The 25801-nt window shown below is 34.8% G+C and overlaps 3 protein-coding genes and 1 long non-coding RNA gene across 4 annotated transcripts; 3 read left to right on the top strand and 1 right to left on the bottom strand.

The window, feature by feature from the left end:
- Positions 1-535: 535 nt before the first annotated feature.
- Positions 536-2231, top strand: LOC147509624 (MADS-box protein SOC1-like). Its single transcript, XM_086601899.1, has one exon. It carries the CDS (start codon positions 579-581, stop codon positions 1338-1340), a length of 762 nt encoding a protein of 253 aa, XP_086458025.1. The 5' UTR covers positions 536-578; the 3' UTR covers positions 1341-2231.
- LOC147509623 (histone acetyltransferase HAC12-like) lies at positions 2066-14466 on the bottom strand. The gene is made up of 3 exons (XM_086601900.1): positions 12401-14466; positions 4019-4236; positions 2066-2320 (listed from the first exon to the last, which is right to left on the bottom strand). Exons 1-3 carry the CDS (start codon positions 12506-12508, stop codon positions 2281-2283), a joined length of 366 nt encoding a protein of 121 aa, XP_086458026.1. The 5' UTR covers positions 12509-14466; the 3' UTR covers positions 2066-2280.
- Positions 12641-18654, top strand: LOC147509621 (sequence-specific DNA binding transcription factor). Its single transcript, XM_086601898.1, has 3 exons — positions 12641-13196; positions 17841-18118; positions 18379-18654. The coding sequence occupies exons 1-2, from the start codon at positions 12641-12643 to the stop codon at positions 18110-18112; spliced, it is 828 nt and encodes a 275-aa protein (XP_086458024.1). The 3' UTR covers positions 18113-18118; positions 18379-18654.
- On the top strand, positions 13681-16984 carry LOC147509622 (uncharacterized). The gene is made up of 2 exons (XR_015218535.1): positions 13681-13811; positions 16386-16984. It is a non-coding gene; the product is annotated as an uncharacterized LOC147509622 (long non-coding RNA).
- Positions 18655-25801: the final 7147 nt, after the last annotated feature.

Raw genomic sequence — 25801 nt, 5'->3', positions numbered from 1 at the left:
TGGAGGTGATGATGGTGGTGGTAGTGGTGGTAGTGGTGGTGAATTGGTGATGATGGTGGTGGTGGTAGTGGCGGCAGTGGTGGTGGTGGTTTTAATAGTTTGGTGGTGGTGGTGGTGGTGGTAGCTGGTGGTGGCTAGGGCAATTGAATTATTTGGAGAAGAAGATAATGAAAAAGAAAGAAGAGATAAATGAGGTTAGGGGTATATGGACGGGGGTATTTGAGTTATTTTTTAAGTTATAAGACTTATAGAATTGAAGTAGATCCAATTTTGGTACTTATAGAATTGGAGCCTTTTATAAGACATTTCTAGTAGAATGCCTTTTATAAGAGGCAAAAAACAAACAAAAAAAATGTCAAAAATCACTAACACATCTTATAAGAGGTTATAAGACCTCAAGGTCTTATAAGAGGCAAAAACAAATGGCCCTTAGTAACCCTGTGTTAACAGCTGTAACTCCAGTTGTCACCCCGTAACCTATAAATAAAACACACTTGCCCGCACCACACCACACTTCACTTTTATTTTTCTTCTTCCTAGTTTTCCCGAGAGTTGTTATTGCCACTGAGAGATCAGAGATGGGAAAGAATAAGATTGAGATCGAGAGAATACAAAACGCAAAAAGGAGGCAAGTCACCTTATGCAAAAGACGCCAAGGTCTCTTCAAGAAAGCCGAGAGCTTATGCAAACTTTGCAATGCTGAGATCGTCGTTCTTGCGTTTTCTGAACATGGCAAATCATATGAGTTTGGCTCTTCCTCTGTACAAACTGTTGTCGATCGGTATCTTAAATCTTCAGACGTTTCAAATAAAAATTCTCTAGTAGTAGTCTATGATGATCATCATAATGCGAACGAGGGTACTAAAAAAGAAGAAGGAAATAAGAAGGGTGAGTTCTGGTGGGAGAATGTTGATTTATCCGAATTCGATACATTGGACAAGTTGCAGAAACTCGACGTGGATTTGAAGTGCCTTAGAGAGAAAGTTTCGAGTAGAGTCGCATCCGAGGTTGGCATGAACAGTGTTGTTGATCATGCTGCTGAAGAGAGTAGTGCTCTTGTTACTATGAAAGAGGGAAAAGAAGAAGAAACATGGTGGGGTTCACTTGAAAATATTCTTGATAATAATGATGTTGTTGAAGACGGTTCAAGTCTTTTTTCTGATGATTTTGCGGCGTTTGGGAATGATTATGTTTTTTCTAACAAAGGCAATGTTGGTGATATTGATTTGGAAGGGAGAAGCGAAGAAGAGTGTTATTACATGGATGAGGAGATTGCAGCCCTTTTTAACTCTCTCCCTCATCCTAGTTACTCTAGCTTGCTTGATATTTGTGTTGGTTAAAAGTTAAATTGATTTAATTTGGAACAATTTTTCTCTAGTTTTGTGGGAATTTGGTTGGTCATTGGGATTCAATTGTACTATATTTTATGTTTAAACAAACTGTAAAGGTTCCTGAATTATGAAGTTGTACTTTCTGATTCCTTATTTCTTTCTCTCTGTTTTAAGTTTTAAGTTTCATGTTTTCTGAATTTCTGTTATGCTCTGAACTTCTGAAGCACTCATGCACCCCAGGTTTGTATAATGACGGGATTTATGAATGTGATGTTCACCCCAAAGGCCTAAACCTGTGTCTAAAGGTAACGGGGCGGCCGGGTAGGGTGACATTGGCGAGTGGCGACAATACGTCTGTCTGCCAATAAACACATACAGGGGATACACGAAATTGGGAAGAGGGACACCCTGTAATACATGTTGGGATCCCATATATGTTTGTTTGTTTAGGGCTGAAATTGCAAATTCGCAATGCCGTTAATTGTATAATTCTGTAACCGTTTATATAGGGAGAGCTTATGGTTTCGATGTCATTTAAGCCCTGAACACATGCCTGGCGAGACATGTTAATGTCTGCACGTTTAAGGCTGCAATGGCAAAGGTGTAATTCTCCCACTCCAAAAGAGAAGTGAACCATTGCTGAAATAGAAGTGCTACAGCTTACAGCTTACAGCTTCGTCATTACGTGTGAAACCTGATAGCCTACTCAGTCGCAATGCGAGATGATCCAACAATTGGTGCAACAATACTTATATAGTGTGATATTGAACAGTCTCACCTCAGTTTCTTTAATAGCAAGACTATAGGGTGAAAGTTATTGCCTTGGGTAAGAACTGTCTGAAACCAACGAAATTTGTAGAAACAAGAAGCTGAATGTAATTGTTAAACTGGAAGTGTTTTCTTTATTCATATAATTTAAGCACTGCAGCTCCCTGTCTCATCATCACCATTACTGGTGCCCTCCGCCACCACAAATGTTCTTCAGATCCCTGGAGAGTAACATTGCACAGAACATATAAATCGCTGTACAAGTCAAAATCTATGTTACATGGACACACCATATTTCAAAAATAATCTGTGTCGGATACGTATCCATGTGTCCGTGTCGGACACACAGACACATATTGCATGTAATATACCCAGTGGCGGAGCCAGGAAATTGGGTGAGGGTGAGCCACAACTAGTCACTATATAAAAACTAAAATAAGATAACACCCAATTTGTCGACTTTTTGTTTTCCCTTGCATATTTTTTAAAAGTAAAAAAAGAAAAAAACACAATTCGAATCCCATCACAAAAGATATGTAAATTTTGGAATTACAAAAGACTAGATTGCTTAATAGATCGATTTAGGAGAAAAAAAAAATTACACGGATATTTAGCTTTAGAAAATTAGGAACTTAAGAAGAAAGTGCCTACAAATATATGCTTCTTACAAATATATATGCTTATGGAAACCACTTTAAAATTCAACAAATAAAAAACAATGAATTCTTTAGAACCTGTAAGGAAAATAGTCCAAAAGGCATTGGGAAAAAAAAAAAAACACATAGGCTAATAATAAAAATATTATACAATGTTTAGACATTTTTTTTTTTGGCTAAAGGGTAATTAATATTAATAACAAAAATGGTGTTTCTGGACTTACAAAGCGTTTACAAATTCTGGATTGGGAACATAATTCTCATGTTTACGCTTTCTCAAAAATCTATAGTGGGTAAGCAAAATTTGGATTTTCAAACTAGCTTGTTAAAGCCAACATGGTTTATGATCCCACCATTGTTTTAAACTATACATGTTTAGACACCAAGTATATTTTTTTGTGGTCACTTTAGCATTTATTTTAATTGTTTTAGTTTTTCGTTTTTCATTTAATCCCGAAATTCCAATCAATGCTTTAAGTAGATTCAAAAGTAAATTTACTACAATTTTATGCAACAAATTAAAATTGTAATGGACTCAAAGTCGATGGATTGAATTCATTATTACAAAATTGAATTATAACTAATAAAATTTATTAAAAAAAAAAAAAATAAGAGTTTGGGGAATTAAGGTTTAGAAAACATACCAATAAACATACATATGAATTATTGAGTTGAGATTTGAGAATGTTATTACTCTTTTTTTTTCTCTTTCATCTTTTTGTTTTTCCAAACAAGGAAAAACACTTGCCAAAAGTGTTGTTTCTCAAAATACATAAAATTAGAAATGGAGAGCTTTCTTATGTTAGTTAGGGGAAGGAGTTTTATTTTTGGTGGATTCTGATTGAGGGTTTAGTAACAAAATCATTTTCATATATATAGTAGTCATTTTTTTTGGAAGAAATTGAGGGTGAGCCAGGGTGTACCCTGGGCCCCCCCTGGCTCCGCCACTGAATATACCTAGTGTTCACAATTCTGAACGGAATGTCGGAATTCCACTGGATATTTCAGTTTTTAAAAAAAAACGGAAAAAACAACATAGGGTCGAAATATTGATAATTCCAAAATTAGTCGAAATCAGAATATGACATGGGTCGAAATATTGTGAATTTTGGTTTTCCAGATTTCCAAAATTCCAAAATCTTGAACTATGAATATACCTCAATTTTTGATATCTCGCCGTGTCAAATACGGACACACGTGTCCGTGTCAATGTAACTTAGGTCAAAATGCATATACAAATACTTGAAAATGAGTGGTACTCACTTGCAGCGTGGTACATGACATCCTGGATCTTTACATGCTCGAGCATGCAGTTGAAGGATATACCACATTTTCTTGCAGAGACTACAGCCCCCTGTGGCACGAGTTCTGCACATCTGGCCATGCTTGAATAGTCCTTTGACCTTACGGCAGTTCAGGTAAGGGCAATTGGCAGAGCGACACTGAGAAGCATGTACCACAAGATCGAGCATTTTCCTAAGCTGTAAAAGAACCCCAGAAATTGTCATGTTAGAGCTTATAGAAGATGGGCATATTTTCATGAAAGTAAAACTTTTAAGAATAATAACAATCGATGACTTCCCACAAAGATAACACAAAAATCCAAAATCACGAAAGGCGAATAGTTAATTACAGACAACTCCTTGACCAATATAATTATGCCTCTAATTGCAGACAAAAAGATAGATCAATACTACGATATAATTTAGAAGTAAAATAGGCTTTCAAGCATAAGTGTTTAACTAATTTCAGTCAAACACTTCCAAAGAAGATAAATGAAAGAGAAGAATCACTGTGTGCCATCCTCATATACACCAGCTTTCAATTCAATTCACGGCACCTATGTACTCTTATGTACTAGGTTCAGTAGAACACTCGTTAAGGGTTCCTCAGCGAGATAATGCTTACTGAGTTACTGGTTCAAGTGAGTGACCAAGTGACTCATTTCAACAGTTATATCAATATGAAAATTGAATAACAAATTGGAAAAAAATATACTGCCTATTAATCATTAGATTTAATTTGACTTACAACATGGTAAGAAGTCTTTATTTATTTATTTTTATTTCATAGGTAAAATTCAATTAATTAGCTAATGTGATTAAAATAGAGTATTACAACTAATAGGCCACATAGCAAGGAGCTAAGCAATGCCCAAGAAGATCCCCTCTACCCGGTTACAAGCCCTTTTATAGTACAACGGTATTTCAATTTTAAATAAAATCTTGGTAAGTCACCTCATTGAAACTTGGGTTAGCACATGTCCAATCATGTAACTCCTCTTTATCCCTCCACTATCCTGTGAATGTTTTTCTCTAGTTGCTAAAAAATTCTTGTGTTCCTCTCCTTCCAAAAGTTCCAAACAATAGCTCTAGGGAGGTATTCCGCAATCTATGATGCCTTGTTAGACAATGGTGGTAGTATGAGTTTACTATTGGAAAATCTAAGTGTGAATAAAAAATAGTCCTATATATAAAAGATGGTGTATTTGAACTTTAAAAAGTTGGTCTAGTGGTACACATTTTGGAATCCAAGTTGGATATGGAAGGTTTAAACCCACTCCCCAACAAAATAGACATAGGAATATATTGAATATTCTATGGTCTATGATTGGGCCTTGGGGGACTTGGACTTGTATGGTTGGTACTTAGTTTTTATTTTCGGATAATCAAGAAGTTACTAACGTTTACTTTTTGGATAATTATCATTATCTTTTCAAACTCTTTAAACATGGTCTTGGAGAGACATATGCTTGAAGAGACAAAGTGACCCATGGAACAGACATGGTGGCTGTTTGAAGACACTTTATTTTTATTTAAACCCCTGTCTTGTTCATTCAAGAGGATCTTAAATCTAAGAGAAATACTTGAAAATAATCATCCTCTTTTTCTCCATTTTGATTTTCTGAAGTTTTCATAGAGTACAAAAATCCATTCAAAGGTTCGCTAGGATTTCGAAGTTGTGGTGCTACACTTTGGAGTTACTGATTGTTGTATTCTGGCAAGACGACACTCGAAGAACTGTGAGCACTCGGACAGGGGTGAAATTCGTCTTTAAGACATTGCATTTGCAATCCTCAATCATCAAGAGTAATTTCTTTTATTATTGTTATTTCTTTTATTCTGTAAAACATAATTTTCTTTATTCATATAGTTATCAATAAAATTTTATTACTTTGTTCAATTTTCCATATAGTTGAAGTGTGGTTCAAACATTTACTACTTAACGCATCTTTAACGTTAGAAGGCATCCTCCAAGGCTTAAGGAATGATGAGAAGCAAATTTTCCAAATACCCTTCAAAAATAGTCAAGTAAGAAGGAGATGATCCACTCTCCGACTCACTTTGCAAGTGGACAGACATTGTGGAGCTCCATACCTCTTCTATTGAAGAGGTCAATGGTTTTAACTCTCCCTAATCCAACAAAGGAAAGCAAATTTTAACAAATTTTCTTTTAAGGAAATCAAAATCATTTCTTTACTTTCTAGATTGTGCAAGCATACAAATCCAACACATAGCAGAAAGACTGCACCGAGAACTCCTCATTGTTCTACCCACCTTCCCAAAATTATCCCCTTGTGTAGCCAAAAGTGACTCATACGACTCGATTTCCCAATCAATTAAGGGTCGGGATATATGTTTGACATATAATGATGTAGAACATTAGTCGAAGTCTGTCTGTTAGTGTCATAGGGGTGCACCTATGTTCCCTCTACATGTTATGGGCGTGAGCCCCTTAGTTGAGTCCAAGCCCATGATTCGAGTCCATTAATTAGTTGGACACATGTCGTGTTCCTATTGGTTTATGCTCTTTAGGTTTACTTTAAATAACGGGCTTGTAGTTAGGGTTTCAGTAGTTGTGTTTATGTGTATGAGAGATTCAATAAAAGAGTGATTTTTAAGTCGTCTTTTAATTTTGTTTCAATTAAAGTGTAGATTCAATTAAACTAAAGCTTTCGCCAGTAAGATCTACATTATTTGGTATCGGAGCAGATTAATTCCAGGAGTTACTATTCATGGTACTGTTCTCCGAAAACATTGTTCGTGAAACACTGTTCATCGGGCACTTTTCACCTCGTCACTGTTCACCCAGGTTACTATTCACGGTGATTTTTTTTTTCCCTCGAAAAGTCAATTTTTTTTGTGTTGTTATGATAAATCACAAAGCAACTTGAGGTCGTCCTCCATCCGTAGATACTCGCATGTCTCGTTTAGAAGAAAGCATAAAGAACATGACACAGATGTTCAAAAACCTGATGGAAGCAAAGTTTCCAGTCCAAAGAGAGATGCAACAACCACCTCCACCACCACAGAATAATGGTTCAGTGGCTAGTACTAATGATGCATCTCAGGTTGATGGTTCAATCCCTCTTCTGAACCCTTTTGGGCCTACAAATCTAGAAAACAGCAGAGAGAACAGAGTTGGCATGAAAGATAACACCAACAGGGAACCTCCTCTCAATGAGGAACGTGAGGGTGTACCCCTCAATGATGGCGCTGCTCGACTGCTAGCAGGTGTTGAAGCCCCCCTATTGGGCACTCCACCAATCTTTGATAAGTATAAAAATGAGTCTCTTTTTGATAAGTACGAAGATCTAATTTGGGAAAATTTTGTGACTCACTTTGATAAACGAAGTGATTTGTTTTTCAAAAAAGCACGATTGCAGATTTGGATTTCCTTAAAAAAAGTCACATATGTTGGTGAAGTTACAAGCTTTCAAGATGAGCCATTGGTACCGAAATTTTTTAGTGCATCTTCTGGTTATTGTTTTCATAATCTGTGTGCAAGAGCATGTTGTGGGTTACTGATTTTAAGCTAGAGAAGCTGATACAAAGGAAAAATTCATAGTCGGATTCCTTTCAGTTGGGGTATTGGCCGATTTCCTAAAACTTGTGGACGTGGTTCTCTTTACCTAAAGTTCTTGTTGATTAGAAATTCGATGACGAATTTTTTTCGGTTGGGGAGAGTGATATAGAACATTAGTCGAGTCTGTCAGTGTCATAGGTGTGCGCCTATGTTCCCTTTACATGTTATGGGCGTGAGCCCCTTAGTTGAGTCCAAGCCCATGGTTCGAGTCAATTAATTAGTTGGACACATGTCGTGTTCCTATTGGTTTATGCTTTCTAGGTTTACTTTAAATAATGGGCTTGTAGTTAGGATTTTAGTAGTTTTGTTTATGTGTGTGATTTGTGATTGAGAGATTTAATTAAAAAGTGATTTTTAGGTCGTCTTTAATTGTGTTTCAATTAAAGTGTAGATTCAATTAAACTGAAATTTTCGCCAATAAGATCTACATTATATAAATTCACTCAGGATGAGCCAAAAGGGTGATTCTTTTCCTTTCTAGTTTAGCTCTAGCCAAGCCAAAAACACACTTGCCCCACTATAACACTCCTATTTTTTTTATTCCCCTTTTTAATTAAATATATGAAGTTAAGTAATAATAATAAGAAAAAAAGATAAAGATAAAAGAGGAGAGAGAAAACGTGGGGAGAGAGAAAAGGGGTTTAGTTACAACGAACCCTCTTTTGCTCCCTCTTGGATATTTTCAGGGGTTTCAAAAAAAAAAAAAAAAAAAAGGAAAGGAAAGAAAACAAAAAGAGACGTAAATAGTGAAAAGAGAGATAGAGTGCTATTGCTTTGAGAGTGGTAAAGAGAAGGTTTCGAAGGAGAAAGACTATCTTAACGCCGGTTTTCGAGTTTGCCTGATTTCAAGTTTGTTGCGTAAACTAACGTTTTCGCTTTTCGATTAATTCCGGTGAGTAGTCTAAACCTTATTTTTATATAATTGATTTATTACTAGGGTTTAGATTAGTTGTGTATTTAATTATCTATAATGAAACTTTGAGATCGAAATTATTTATTTAATCAAAGACTTTCGATATACTGAGTTACTGGCACCAAAAGTTTAGTTTTGATATATAGGTGTTGTCGTGTTGAGGAGTATTTGTATACGGTAGTGAGTAAACCATGTGTTTATTGATTGATTGGTAGTATTATATAGGCCGGCAACTGTTTTGAATGATGTGAAGTCATTGGATTCATGTTATAGGGTTTTGATTTTCAGAATTTAAGAACTGTTCTTGGTAATTGAAGCATAGAAAATTCGTTTTTGATCTTTTTGATATGAATCCAACGCCTGTTTACTCTTGTTTACTGTAGACACGCATATCTACAACTTTCGTGTTTTGTAAAATTTCATATCTAGTCGTTTTGCATACTAAAATTGAAGTTGAAGTCCGACGCTAAACTGGACCTAAACCGAAAGCGATCTGCAATAATAAAATCATATAAAATAAAAATTTACTCTTTTTGTGTAGACATGCACATTTCTTGTAGACGCGATATCTACAACTTTCGTGTTTTTGTAAAATTTCACATCTAGTCGTTTTGCATCTTGAAATTGAAGTTGAAAAAAAACTGGACCTAAAACGAGTAGAAACGAATAATAAAATCAAAATTAGAATCAAGACCATTAGAATCTAGAGATACAACCTCTAACTTTGACCCGAGTTCATATTCGTGTTTAAGATTATGAAAACAGACTTCAATATATGATGACTGTTTGTGCATATATTTTGGACATGTTGCATTGTAGGAAGTGTAGGACACTATACTTTGTAGATTTGTGCGAAACCAAAACCTAATGAAACCTTAGAGAGTCTTTTATCCGACATAGTGAGCCTCATTTAATTTGGATGAGTGACGAAAAAGATATGACCTCGACAATTCTATGCGTCAGAAATTCTATTCGTCAGAAAACAATTTTCTACATATTGATCACAAATTGCATAAAGCTAGGGGGAGAAGTAAAACATGAAAATGTGAGTTTTACGAGTCTTCTTTCTAACTCAATTGGCCTCGTCACATTCCGAGTTCTGTGGAGATAGATATAATGTAATGCGGAAGTTTGGTTGTGAGAAAACAATCGTCGAGAAATCGGGCCACAAGACCGTGTTCAAGTCCAGTTTTAATATAGTTAGAGTGAGAGTCTTCTTTTCAACGCAAAAAGCCTTGTCTCGTTTGGAAACTTGTGGAAATAGTTGATCTCCATTCGAAAAATAGTCCGTCAGGAATCTAGTTTGTTGAAAATTAGGATTTTTACTGTTTTCGACCTAAGTTTTCTTTTAGATGGGCTGAGGTTAGGATTTCGAGTTATACATGAAGAAGTAGGTATAACTATCCTAGTTTTCAAATAATCAAGTGGTGTATTATTTTGGATGACTGTAGAAAATGTTATTGCTTTGACAAGTTGGCTAGAAAACCTACCGTGTTATCCTTTATGTGTATGAACCTATTTTGGAAAATATGTCTAGTAATGAACTATGAGTCTCTTAAACTCTTTTAGGTGTTTTATATAGTGTTTGCAGCCTACTTTTAGACTGTGGTTTTATTTGGAACCGACATGGTTCATAAGATCGTGTTTTTTAGAATCAAAAGTAGAGAAAAATCCATTTGTGAGTTTTTGGATTTAAAGGTTCATAGTGTATCTTTGGATATAAAACTTTACGTATATGATTGTGGTAGTATTTGAAACTTATTGTATGTGATTTTATATAGAATAAATTGTTGTTTTCTTCAAAAGTACATACAAGAATGTTGACATTTATTGGTTAAGAGCTACGTAAGACTTGATTCTATTCTTGAAAGATTGGATACGTACAGGTGTAGCCACTATATTATATATTATATATTAGTTTTTGTGATAACTATATGTGTATAATGTTAGTATTTAATTGTGTACGTGATTGTGGCTGTTTGAATTGTATTTGATTGATGATCATTTGTGTTGCATTCAATGATATTTAAATGCGTGATTGATTTGCGTGAAATTAACTTTCTGCATGTGTGATAAATTGTTGTGCATGATTAATGCTAATACAATGATAAGTGGGCTGAGAATAATATTTTTAATAAGTCGAGCACACCTTTAGAACTCTCCATGTCTCAGGATTTGGTAATGATAGGAATGTATTCATTGAATGTGCCATGAATGACCTGTTAGTGTATGATGGATATTCCTTAAATGTGGTGGGAATAACCCAAGGTATTTATTGAATATGCCATGAATGATATAAGATATTGAATGCCCATAGGAGGCTGTGATTATGCGCATGGAAAGCCCAGAAATGGCTGTGACTTATAAGTTACGAGTTTGCAAGATGTAAATATGTTCCTGGAGGCGATATCTCTGCTTGGGACATATATCTTGTAGTGGTATTCGGTGTGAAAGAGGCACACGGGTATGTGTGATTTGACAAATATGTAAAGTGCAAATCGTAGAGTAGGAACTAAATGTGAGGTCAGTAAATAAGTGATTAATAAACAAGATATATTGTGAAATTGAATGAACTAAAAGTATGTGAATTTGTGTGATGTTATAAATGTGAAGTGTGACTGTGAATAATATTAGTGAATGCTTGTGATCTTTTATGTGATTGCGAAATGACTATAACTTGATATGTTATTACGCAAATATTAATGACTTGTGATAGTCTAAGATTTATGGTTATGCACGTAGAAACTTTATAACGTAATGATGTCATGTGAATGACTACCCTTGATATAGTTATTATGATAAGTGATATTCCCCAAATATGCGGGACGAATTAGGTTGTATCAATTAAACTTAAGTGTCTTAAATGTGGTTTGATTATGAATGAAAATTTGACTGGCTGAGATAAATCATTTTATTGTGATGTCTAACTCTGTTTTGCAGGAGGGTAGGATTTATTATTCTTTTATACAGAGACGTAAATATCCTACCCTAAGGCGACGTGTTGGCTTAAAATTAAAGTGTATTAAACTCATATTTAATTAGGTTATCATATGTGCATTTAATAAGTGGAATATAAGTGATATTTATATTGTGAGTTATTTTGAAAAGTTAGAATAATGAGTACTGTTATATGAGATTTTTGGAATTATATATTGGGAGTGAAATATTACTTGGGAAGAAACTACATACCGTTTTGAAAAAAACGGAACTAACTTGTTTTCCAAGTTGAAATTATTGTAATAGTATATTCTTTTATTTGAAATATTGAACATGTTTTTATTTTAGTCTTACTCATACCAGCAATTCAACAAATTCAATTTTCTGACCCATATTTGTTTTGTTTTACAACATGGGTGTATTCTTGAAAATATAGATTGTGGAGTGCAGTGGATGAGGACACGTGATTTGGATTTGCTCTTGGAGTTTTCTGATTTAAGTTTTTCTGAAATGTACGGTTTTGTTTTTGAGACAGATATAATACAGTTGGTTAGTTTCCTTGTAGTTTAATAATGTGATTGAAGGATTATTCATTTTGGTTTTAAATTTGATCTCGGATTTTAATATCCTGATTGATAATATGCTATTAGAGTTTCGTTTAATCCTGGATTTTCAGATGATTAAATAGGGTGACGATTGAGATAATTATATATTGGATAATTCCCAATTTTAAATATTCTAGAAATTTGGGGTGTGACACCCACCTTTTGCTTTGGTACTCGAGTAATCTTCTCCCATAACCTATTTTCTTATTATATCTAAGCTACAACCAAGTCCCTCAAGTTAGCACACTATTAGCAAAGGGTAATTCCAGTATTAACAAAGAAATAATCATCATGACAAATCAGTTAAAATCAACTAATGTGTACCTTACGGATTCTTTTCCTCCTAACATCCAGCTTAGGTTTCTCTTCCACTTGTTTTTGTTCCTGTATCTTTTCTTCAGTCTCCACGTCATCATCTTCGTAAATTTCCATGTCTTCTTCCTCTTCTTCTTGACTGCTCAGTTATCTTTTCATTTTTGTTTTTTTCCCTAATTTCTCACTTTTCCATTATTATTATTAAAGTTGCACGTGGCAAACAGTCCAAAATGTCGTCCACACCAACATATGCCGACATGTATTTTGCTTAAAGAGCGATATATTATGCCACAAACTGTATCTTTCAAAATGGAACTTCGGATGAAGAAAAATAAAGTAGAAAAAAAAGCGATTGAAATTAAAGCAGAAAGAGCAAAAGAAAACGGTGAATGCTCAGAGATAAAAAAGTCATTTCGCAGAAGACGTTCTAAAGCAGCGCCTAATTGGACACTAGGAGAAATGTTCGTTCTAGTAAACGAGGTGGCAACCGTTGAATCAGATTCCACAAAGACAATATCGAAATGGAAACACATTTCCGACAACTGCAATGCATTGGGAGTGTCGAGGTCGTTGAACCAGTGTCGTAGGAAGTGGGAGTTGTTGTTTGATCAGTATAGTAGGATTAAAGACTGGGAAATGCAGTCTCGGGTTGTTTCTTATTGGTCATTGGATTGTGATAGTCAGTTGGAATTACAACTTCCGCTTTTGTTTGATAAGGATTTGTTTGGTTCTATTGAGGAAGCTGTTCAAGCCCAGGAGGAGACCGATACTGATTCGGATCCTAATTTCACTTTGACTAAATCTGGTACCACTTTTTATATTTTAGCCCTTACTTTTATGCAATTGATCTCTATGCTTTTAGTATCAAGAAATTATCCATTGATTCAACAGGTGTGAGATCTTTGCCCTTTCTTCTTTCCAGGGTGGACTAGAGATACTTAACTACATTTTTTGTAGAGGGATTGCTTGTAGGCCTCTCTATGTACCATTAGTAAAGTTGTGCCACTCTAAGAAGAAAAGGGTGGCCAAGCATCACTTTTTTTCTATGATAGATCTCTGTTTGATAATTTTATGGAGGACAAGATAGCCTTGGGAAGAAGTTGTGGTGCTTGAGGTTTGCAGTTGAGACTTGTTGTAAAGTGGCTCCTTATGTAGACCTAATGGGTGCGGTGTAGAGAGCATAATATTCTCCTTTTACAAGTGGGTTAGGACTTTATGAGTAGAGAAAGCCTTTCTTGCGGTTATCCTACTTTGTCACCATAGCAAGTACGATGCATACACTGATACACAGCCATTGATGGGTGAGGCTGATGAGAATTCAAATTTTCACTTGAGAAGGAACCTCAATGCATATAAGTTTACGACTGGTTTATTTGGATTTTATTTCTCCACAAATGAGACAGAGAGTAGACACTCAAAGGTGGTCCCTAACATAGACTATAAGTTCTCCTCTTTCTCCTTTAGTTTGATTGTTATATTGTCCTTGCCAACTCTATATCAGCATGGATACGATCTTCCCCAAGGGAATAATTTAATATCCCGTTCAGAACTTCCTTTTTGGTTTGTTACACATCTTTGATAAATGCGGTTCTCACCATTGATCCAAGAAAATTTGTGGTGAATTAATACTCTTTTTCTTTAGTATGATGTGAATTTTGGTTTGCTATACTCTTTTGCTGGATCACGACATCCTTCTCTATAACATTCCGTCCTGACGGCCTGACCTACAGTGGAGCTCTCACAAGCAAGAGATATTCGGATTTTTGGTCACCTTGGCAATATCCTCAAAACAAAAATGATATGGAGGATCATCCCTCTTCTCCATTTTTAAGGGGTGTGGTTGAATATAAGCAACAAAATTCAAAGATACAAATGAATGCCTTGTGAGAATTAAATAAAGCAAGTTGATTCTTGATACTTGGTCAAGTAGATGTTTGATGTCTCTCAAGTTTCCATCTTTTCGGTTAAGGTTGTGAACACTTTACTAAGGAGGTGCTACTGAACATATTGCTGCACATCTAGGGTAATTACATCAACAAGTGATGTGGTATGATAGGTATCATATCACTACCAAAGACAGCTAAGTGGGCTAACTAAAAGAAATGAGGAAAAAAAACTTTAAAGGCGGAAGATACACAAAGAAATGGATGCTCCTATTCCAAAGAGAATCAGAACCATGGTAAATCTATATAGCCATTCCCAAGGAAATCAGAACTCAACAAGGAATATAAGTTTAAGATAAGTTTAAGACTTCACCCTTTGGATGGATCTGTGGTCCGTGGTCCAATGAGAACCATGGTAAATCTATATAACTCACTTTCCTTTTGACTCACTTCCGAAATGGATCATCCTTTTATTTTGAGTGGAATTGTGATGATTCTCTCAAACCTTTTTGCTACACTAACTAGAATTGTGAAGAGACATGTTATTAGTAGGCAAATAAGTTTCTGTGCTTTTGATAAACGGGCGAACCTTCCTCCTTTTGACAAGTACTCCATTTTTCATGTTGTCTTGAAACAAATCTATGGCATGGCTCCGCTAAAGTGTGCCATATTCTTTACAGGGAGTGACTCTCAAGGACAAAACTGTCGAAAACGTAACTGTCAAGGACACCATTTTTTTTTTCGTAACTCACAAGGACCGGGTAGATGAAAGGTCAAGTATACCCTTGACGCAAAATAAAAAACGGATCGGGTAGATGAAATGTCAAGTATACCCCTGACGCGAAATAATTAATGGCCCGGCCCAGACGAAACGACCTGGTGTATTTAGTATGAACGTCATACCCCCAATTACAAACATTTGCTATGAACAATGAGTGTTCATACCTATTGGAGCTATGAACAATTATCCAATAGGTATGAACATTGATCCAGTTATGAACATGAATTGTTCATACCTATTTGGGAGTATGAAAAATCACTGTTCATACATCAAAAGTGTTCATATATCAAACATGAACAATCATTGTTCATGACTACTTTTTTTTTTTTTTCAATTGGTAGGTATGAACATTAATTGTTCATAGTCTTTGGGTATGAAACATTCAATGTTCATAGTCTTTGGGTATGAACATTGATTGGGTATGAAAAATCACTGTTCATACATCAAAAGTGTTCATATATCAAACATGAACAATCATTGTTTATGACTACTTTTTTTTTTTTTTTTTTTTCAATTGGTAGGTATGAACATTAATTGTTCATTGTCCTTGGGTATGAACATTGATTGGGTATGAACATTCAATGTTCATAGTTCTTTGGGTATGAACATTCGATGTTCATAGTCCTTGGTCTTTTGGGTTTGGTCCTTTGGGTATGAACATTCAATGTTCATAGTCTTTGGGTATGAACATTGATTGGGTATGAACATTGAATGTTCATAGTCTTTTTGGTATGAACATTCAATGTTCATACATCAATATATTGTACATTCACCTATTTGGATATGAACAATCATTGTTCATACACCAGCAGAAGGTATGAACACTCATTGTTCATAGTAAAATGACAGAAAGGGTAAAATCGAAAAATATTTATTTTAAATCCGGGCCATTTGTCCTTGAGGGTTATTTTCACGGAAAGGTATAACTGGCATTTAAAAAAATGTAAAAAGGCGGGGCCTACTTATTTTGTCCTTGAGGGTTATTAATTTTGAAATAGTAGGTTCGTGAGTTACTTTTTCCCAAAATTTGTCCTTGTGAGTTACTCACAAAAAACCATGTCCTCTAGACTTCATTTTTCCCAAAATTGGGCCTTGGGGACCAATTTCTTGTATTCTTGAAGGCAAACGTGACTAACCTCTTTGACCAATTGTGTTTGGGGGAACATAACATATGTATCATTTTACAATGCACTGGCATTATCTGTATACTTTAAGTGGCCGTTCTAGTCGTATGAGCATTAGTCTTTATCAATTATTGGATTGTTTATAAAGAATTAACTGTTTATCTAAAGATGTGCAGTAATTTGTGGATAACTTGCTCTTTATTCAGAGTTTTACAAGGGTCAGGACACCAAAAGACTTTCAAAAAGCTAAATCATCCGAAGTACCTTCCGGTTAGCACAAGATGTCTTAATGACAGCTGAGTGTGCAGTATGAGGTGCACTCATAAAATGGGAAAAATGATGCACCACAAAGGCATATCTTGTCGTGGGATAATTAAATACGGAAAGTCTGAAAGAGCCAATTAAGCTGCTCTGTAGCATCAGGAGGAACACAAGTAAATGCTGAGAGCTAAGACATTAGCATTGGAGTTACATTCAGTCATTCATAGAAGATCAGTTGTATACCAACATCTTAAAGAAGCCTTATAAGACACCTCAAGACCCAAAATAGTGAAGAGGACTGCGATCCTTGATCTTGAACCCATTCTCAAGAGTGGGTAAAGTAGGTGAGAAGTGAACGTGTGGTCCAAGATGAGCACAAAATTATCTGCTTTAGGAGTATTACGAGTACTGGGTCACATGGTATATTAACTAGAGTCGGTCACTGCTGAGTCTTCTGGTCCCTCTTGTATAACAGGAATTATGTTGCGTAATCTAATACATATGTATTATCTCAAACTCTCAGTATACCATGTTTCTTATGTGAGTTTATGGGTTATCAACCAACGCAATTTATATCTAATACATCATTATTTGCTTTATATTGTTTGGTGACTTTTAATTTTATTATCATTACCATAGAGACTAAAGGGAAAATGGTCCTAAATCTGCATACGTCTTTTTACCATTTATATAGAAAATTATTCATTTTTTCTTCCAGCTATAAGCCTATATGCGGTTGTGGAACCAAAATTGGTACTGAAAAGAGGAGAACTATTTTCTACTAAGGCAAGAGATAAGTTTAACAGTTGTTCGTCGATGGAGAGAAAAGCATAACTGATATTTTGGTCCCCTTTTGGCATCTTGGTTAGAGTTGTTTGTATCATACTCCCTTATGTTGGTGGTTTGTATACCTAAATGATAGCTCGTACCCCTAGTTCATGACTCCAATAGGTACCAGTCCTGGCAGTTATGGCTATGCCTACAGGAGGTTGTGGGAAATGCAGTAATCTGGGGTGTGCTCCTCTTGTTGCATTTGATTCATCTTTGGATTATGAAAGAAGTCTCGGTTTGCCCATCCAGAAAAAAGAAAAAAAAGAGAGAAAAAAGTGGCCCAGTGATGAGAACTTCTCCTTGCCCTCCTTTATATTTGTGATCCAATGAGGGTTGAGGAACTAGAAGCCTGGTCAGACTGCAAAGAACTGTACAACAGTCTTGTAAATTCTTTTGGTAGTGTGTCATGTTGTGACTATGTTGTCTGCAAACGATTAATCATGCCAAGAATCGATATATTTTTGTCAATCCCAGATATGGTTCCTTGGTCTAACTTATCTGAAAAGCATGTTTTTCTTTTCTCCTATATCTTTAGCTTTGACTGCACTATAAAATTAGGGTTTTCCCAGGTTTGAAGAAAAAACGGCGCTGGCAAATTCCTCGGGAAAGCAAGAACGATGAGAAGGATGATGAGATGGCAGTGAAATTGCGTGAACAAGCACGGTTAGTCCATGCTATTTTGAGAGGAGATCCCGAATGCAGCAGCTATAGTGACATGAAAGGTCCTGGAGAATCCCAATTAGAATTCAAGAGATGGCAAGGAAATGAGCTGATCAAGGTTCTCGGAAGTCTTAATGGAATTATTGACCAGCTCTCCGATTTAGTTCAAGACGGTGGTTAATTGCTTGTAAGATTACTATCCTTTTTGTGAAATCTAACTCTAGCTTATAATTTCCATAATCCTACTGAATGAAATGGGAGCACATGTTCTTTTGTTTAAACTGAAAATGGTGAAAATAAAACGTGGGAATAAAAATTGTTGGAAGAAAACATGGCTGTGGGTAAAGTCTTAAAGAATGCTGCAGTGGTACTTGGATCATTTTGGTTACTATTTTTGTCTAGTTCATTGTTTAAGTGGCACCTATCTTGACCTTGGCTTTTACTCAGGATGATGATGCCCCCAATAGTACCCATCCACGGCAAGATACAGTCATACACAGTAGAGTTGCTCCAGTTGCAGTAAATGAATGTCATGAGATGGAACCTTAAGATTTGCTTGCTTGTAGAACATTTTCTCTTCAACCTGAGTAAATTTAAAATAGTTTTGTGTATGACAGTATGTGATGTCTCTGAATGCTGTGATGATGAGACATGGAACCTTAAGATGTGCTTGCTTGTAGACTGTTCTAAGGCATTTTGTGATCAACAGGGAAAATTTTAACAGGTTTTGTGTATGAGAATGTTGCAAGTCTCCACCCCAAGTGGATCAGTAACAACCTCTTTATATCATTTGAAGTGCTTTGAGTTATTCTAATGTTATAACTTAGAATAAGTAGTTTGGTTTTCGGTGAAGTTGTTCGAGATCCCCCCAAGGTGTCATCCCATAACTTCTCCAAGTATGGATGTCACAAGTGGATCGGTGGATGTTTGAACGTTTTCACAAGAATTAGACATTCCCTCTGACTTGGTAAACCAAATGTTGAGGTGCAGGCAAGTATGCGATAAACAAAATTGACAAACTTGAATCGGTTTCGATGGGCCCTGGACAGACCCATTGCCCAACATTGGATACCTTCAATACAAATCCACCAATATGATATGAGTCCGAATTTGTGGACAGACTTGTCCACAAACAGCAGATTTCTATTGGTTAAATCCATTTTCGGTCAGTTTAACAGTGTTTTTGGGCAGTCACTCCACCAATCAGAAACTAAGGTCTTGTGGACAGCAAACAGTTGCTTGTCCACAAATTTATTCTGATATGATATCTGTTTAGAGTTCACTTTAACAAGCTACATATATGTAACAGAGAATGGCCCGTAGGATAATATTGAGTTTTAATTTTGGTTTTAGTTAGGGTCTGCATATAATTATGGCTCAAGGGCAGTTTTTGTTCAATGACCTTTCTACTCTCCACTTGATGATTTTGGGCAAAAATATGTCTCCACTTTGTTTGACCGCTTTTATCTCTTCTTTCTTTATTCATCTCCCTCCACTAATTTTTGGAAATCAAATTTAATTACAGAGAGTGGGTGATTCAAATTTTAGCAACGAATTTACATGTATGTTTTAATACACATGCATAATACTGTTTGCATGTGTGTTATACACATGCATAATGGTGTGTACATGTGTGATATACACATGCATAGTAGTGTTTGCATGCGTGTTATACATATGCGTAATGATGTTTGCATGTATGTTGTACAAATGCATAATGGTGTGTGCATGATGTGATATACACATGCATAGTAGTATTTGCATGTGTGTTATACACATATGTAATGATGTTTGCATATTTGTTATACAAATGCATAATGTTGTGTGCATGTTGGAATACACATGCATAGTAGTGTTTGCATGTGTATTAGACTACTACTCTCAAGTCCCAACTTAAAAATATTATCGACGATAACAATATTGAAATCGAGATAAATCACATGATTGATTAACAAAAGATTCTAATATTTGAAGAGGAAATTCAATTGTTGTTCAATTACTAGTCGAGCCAATGTCGAAATCGACCAAATTATTCTTCAATCAATAATAACCTAGAATTGAAAAGTGAAAAAGTAGATTGCAAAGTGAGAAGAGTATTTGTCATGAGATAATAAGATGTTTTCTAACCTCTTAAATCACTAATCACATCACACTAATTAACTAGCTCAAACATGGAAACAAGTAGATCTCAATTTTTTTTTACAAATTTATAGTTGAAAGGGGTTTTTTTTTTTTTTTTTTTCTAGATGGAGAAGAATGTAGATATTTGTCATGAGATTTTTTTTTTTTTTTTTTTTTTCTAGATGGAGAAGAATGTAGATATTTGTCATGAGAGAATAAGGTGTTTGCCATGAGAGAATAAGAAATTGATCAATAGAAGTGGAATAAAGATTTGGAGAATAAGAGTTTGCTCACATGAAAATTGGGTTGAGTCCAAAAAAATTCAATTTATATTATGTAAGGAGCAGAAGGATATTATTGAAAAAAAAGAGACAAAAATAGAACCTGAAACCATAATTACTAACACTAGCCATTGATTTGTCCTAAAACCATAAATAAAGTAACCCGATACTACAACCATAATTATTGTCATAGATTTAGGCCCAAATACATAAATTGAACAATAATTTCGGTTTTAGGCCTGGTTGACCAATAATTATAGTTTTAGAACAAATCAACTGGTCAGTGTAAGCAATTACGGTTCCAAGACAAATTTTTCTATTTTTGCTTTATATAATTTCAATAATAACCTTCTCCTCCTATAAATAATAGAATTATAAAATTTCCAGAGTAAACCTAACTTTCGTACGCAAACTCTTGTTATGTTTACTTTCTGCCATTCCACTTCTCTCTATCAATCGTTGCTCATCTAGGTTCATTTTTGTTTTTCTTATTTTTCCATTTTATCTCATCTCATATTCTTTTTCTTTTTATTTTATTGTTTAGCGTTATTCATAGTTAATTCATTGTTTGTTTTGATTTTTTATGGTGTTGTGTCATTTTTGTTGTTGATTGCTTATGACATGCAAAACATGTCTTTATATGAAATATAATGAGCTTACTTTTAATGAAAATAAGTTTTTTTTTCCTTGCAGTGATTTGAATATTTCAGTACTAGTAGTGTTTTGCTATGACCATGATAGTTTAACTTTTCGTATCGGAATAGATTTAACAGTTTCTAAAATTAAGGAAGAGATCCGAAATAAGTGGAATGAATTGTGTACAATGGATTTTAATGTATGGATTTCTCGTGATGGTAAACAATCTATTATTGAAACTGATGCCGAGCTCCAAGCCATTGCTTGTTATAGTTCCCCAAAGCATATAAGCATGATTGATTTTAATATAGTGTTGGGTTTGTCTTCTTCAATTATTGTTGGGAATTGTGAGGGGTGAAGGGAGTACTAACTCAGGTGGTTCTATTTTTCTTGATCATGATATTGAGTTTACTCGTGAAAACAAGATAAAGACTTGGGCTAAGGTGTTTACGCATGTTGGACAAAAATGTAAAGGACCATGTGATTTCCGTGTGAAGCTAACCATGTACTCAATTGAAACGGGATATAAATAATTGTATAAGAAGAATGATTTGCAGCGAATACATGCTATTTGTAAAAAGAAAGGGGAAACTGGTTGCTTTTGGGTTGTCCATGGTGCTTTGAAGTTTGGTTCTTTCGAGATGAAGAAGCTTAACCTTGAACATAGTTGTAGTTTTGCATGTAAAGACGTTAGTAATTGTAAAGTTTCGAGTTAACTTGTGAAAATCCCGATTCTTGAGATGATTCGTGATAATCCTTCTATGAAGCCGAGAGAAATTATGCACTTGATTCATAGAGAGTATCACCTTGATATATCATACTATTATGCTTATATTGGTAGAGATCGAGTTGGCTTTGAAAGACATAAATGATGAGGATGGTCTTTCATATTATCAGCTGTGTTAGTTTGAAGATGTTTTAAGGGTTTCGAATCCTAGTAGTTATGTTGTGCTTGAAATTGATGAGGGACTTTATAAGTTTCGTAGGATTTTTATCAATTTTGGAGCGTGTATCCATAGGTTCAAGTATATATTGTCGCCTAATGATCTATTTGGACGAGACTTTCTTGAAGGCCAAATTTAAAGGTTGTTTGTTAGCAGCGACAATTAAAAATGGAAATCAAGGTTTTATTCTAAAACAACTATCTTTTTGTTGAACGTATGTTTGTTATTTTGATATTGTTTTAATAGTGTCTTATCGTGCTTATTTGTCTTCACATATGCCTTGTTTACGTTGTTTGTACATGCATACTTCAATTTGCATGTAAATGTTGGTGAGCTTTCCCAGTGTGACAAAAAGTGATTGCAAAAATTCGATATTTCTGGACCATTAGATTTTTTTTAAAGATAATAACAATTTTTATCTATGTTAGAAGGTTTCAAATGAGTTGAAATTTTGTGGAGATGATCTTAATGTTGAGTATATCATATCCACAAAATATTAGGGTTGAATTCATTTTCTAGGCTAAGTTTTACTTACGTATTTATTTTAAGTTAACTTAAGTAGATACTTTTTATATATATGGCTCCTAAAAGGACCTTAAAATTGGACCAAATCTAAAACAACCAAAACTTCACCTACAAAATGATTTAAAACCTAATCTTTTGCACATATGATCTACTAACCATAAAGAACATCTCTATAAAAATTCAACTCGTTTGACAATTTTTAATATTGGCAAAATATGATTGCAAAAACTAGACATTTCTGGACCATTAGATATTTTTAAAAAATGGACAACAATTTTTATCTAAGTTAGAGGATATCAAACGAGTTGAATTTTTATAGAGATGTTCTTTATGGTTAGTAGATCATATGCACAAAAGATTAGGTTTTAAATCATTTTGTAGGTGAAATTGTGGTTGTTTTAGATTTGGTCCAATTTTAAGGTCCTTTTAGGAGCCGGGCTATATATATATATATTATGTTTTATATTGGTTATATTTGTTTTTTTTTTTCTTCTTTAGCTTTGTTTCAAATGGCCATGGCTGTCGTGGCTAGTTAATGAAACAGATGACAATTGGCGTTGGTTCTTGGAGAATTTGAAGTTGGTTGTCCCTTGTGATAGGAGGTACACATTTCTGAGTGACAGATATGCTAGCTTAGTTAAAAACATTCCCATTGTTTTCCCAACTTCATTCCATAGCTATTGTTTATGGCACCTAAAGAACAATGTGTCTACGACTATGTGTGGGAAGAGTGCAAATATACCGCATGTTGTGACTTTGTTCTCGGAGTGTGCTAATGCTCCTACAATTGCTGAGTTTCGGGACAAGCTTACTTAGCTAAAGAGAATTGGAGGGCCAAAAATTGAGGAGTTCTTAGTGAAGATCCCATTTGAGCATTCGGCTAATGCGTGCTTTCAGGGATGCAAGTATAGTAAGATGTGTTGTACTCTTGCCGAGTGCTTCAATGGGTGGATTAAAGAAGAGCGTTTTATGTCTGTCACTGCTATGTTGTATCATATCCGTCGAAAGATGATGAAGATGTTTGATGATTGCTGTCGTGAGTGTTTGTCTTGGCGTTCGGAGTTGTGCCCTTTAATGGAAAGTATTTATCGTGCTAAAGTTGATGTTGCAAGATTTTTCAGGGTTGTTATATCAAATGAGGTTGAGTTTGAAGTTGAGGATGTCATAGTTCATTATGTTAACGTGGAACGCAAGTCTTGTAGTTGTCATTGTCGTTACTGGCAGATTGACGGTTTCCCCTGTGTACATGCAGTGGCGTCTATTATTAGTTCTGGTGGTTCATTATACTCATTCATTAATCTGGCTTTCGCTGTCTCTTCTTTTTCCCAGTCGTACTCCCAATCAATTCATCCTATTGCAAATATTGAGATGCCTGAAAATTGTGATATAATGCCACCTGATGTTAGCAGAGGTCCTGAAAGGCCAAAGAAAAAGAGGATTGAAAGCACAGGAGCAAGCTGGAGACGTATTCATTAGAAGCTATTGCAATTGATTGAACTTATTGTTTTTTGTTAGAGATATTCTTCTTTTGATTTTTTTTTCATGGATGGATAATATTAGTAGTTAAGACATACATATAACAAATAGTACTAAATATTAGACTAGAGTTGTTTAATTCATTACCATTCTCATACCAATATATATGTAGTATTTATTTTCATGGTTGGAAGTTTGTTTTTACAGGTATACGATAAAGACCAAATTTATGTACTAAACTTATACATGCATATTACCAATATGCATGTGTATATTGCACATGCATACACCAGTTTGCATGTGTTGTTCTTTCTACCGTGCATATGCATAATATTAGTTCTCCCACTTTACTTATTCCTAGTATGTAATTATTTGTTTTTTAATTTCTACTTTAAGACTCCAAAATTTTATTGGCTTTTATTAAGTGTTGTGCTGCACGCATATATACACAACAAAGACCAAATTTATGTACTAAACTTTAGAATATCTAGTTGGTGTGACATACATGACAACATTGGACTGATAGAACAATCGTAGAAATGATGGACAATACTTTACGAGATAAATGGCTAACGAGTGAAGCTTTAAAATACATACAATTTGTAATACATTCTCTTGTTAGCGATTCTTTTTTGTTTTTGCTATTTAATTTGCAAGTCTCTTTGGTTCAATATCCCCCGCTTATCGTTGCTACCAAATTTATGTACTAAATATTTACATGCATATACCTGTATGTATGTGTATAATGCGCATGCATATACTAGTTTGCATGTAATTTTCTTTCTACTGTAGACCTGTAAATAAACACATGCATATACATGTATGCATGTGTATAATGCACATACATATACCAGTTTGCATGTACTTTTTTTTTTTTCTACCATAGACCTATAAATAAGCACATGCATATACCTGTATGCATGTAAAATCAATTTGCAAAAATGGACATGCATGCATGTACAACCAATTCGCAAAAATAGTTTCACTATTAAGTGGAAAAAGTATTTATCATTTGAAAAGAAATAGCATTCAAAAAATTGAAGCATTGTATCAGAGATTGCCTCAACCATTTACTATTACTAAAAGACTATTACTAACAGCAGACACTCAAGCTAAGGATCTATCTTGACCAATTCAATATTTGTCCAATGCTTCATTCATGACTTCCTTGTTTTGCCTTCTTTTGCTTGTCTTTCTCTTGATTCTTGACTGTCATTGATTTTCAGCTTCCAACTTCTTGTATCGTCACACAACAATTGGTATGCCATTTCTGCTGTCAAGAAGTCCACACCATGTTTCTTCAACTTTGAGGTTAGAAACTTACCGGCCCCCATGATTATTGTTCCCATGAAAAAACATATGTATATAGCACAATCATTCCTGAATGGTGAAAAAGTATTAACATAAATGTCAAAGAAAAATCATTTCTTAAAAGAATATATATTCATCCAATTCTTAAAAGAATGGTACTTACGGGGTTTCTTGGTGGTTGCAGGGCATGCCATCCAATTTTCTATCCAGTATCAACTTTTCTATTGGGTTCTCCATAGCTATACGTTTGTTGATTGCAGCAAGGACCATCATTGTCTTCTTCTTCATGCTCACCATCAATTTCATAATTCATAACTTCTCTTGACGTGTCCTCATTATTCAAAACACTATGCACATGACAATAATTATCATTCGGAGCACACTTCAACTCTTTACAGTGAGTTGATTCTCCACTATTATAGCAACATCGTAGGTTTGGATCTATGTCTTCTTCATTTTGTTCTCTATAAACTTTGAGTTTCAACTTCCTCTGACGATTTTTCTACACCAACAAACAATAATACGATACAAATGATTGAAAACTTCTAAAAAAAAAACAACTTTTTAAATGTAATA

Source organism: Coptis chinensis, chromosome 3 (assembly GCF_015680905.1).
Source record: "Coptis chinensis isolate HL-2020 chromosome 3, ASM1568090v1, whole genome shotgun sequence".
NCBI lineage: Eukaryota > Viridiplantae > Streptophyta > Magnoliopsida > Ranunculales > Ranunculaceae > Coptis > Coptis chinensis.
Note: the sequence above shows the minus strand (reverse complement) of the source record. Positions and strands in the feature narration are given on the sequence as shown.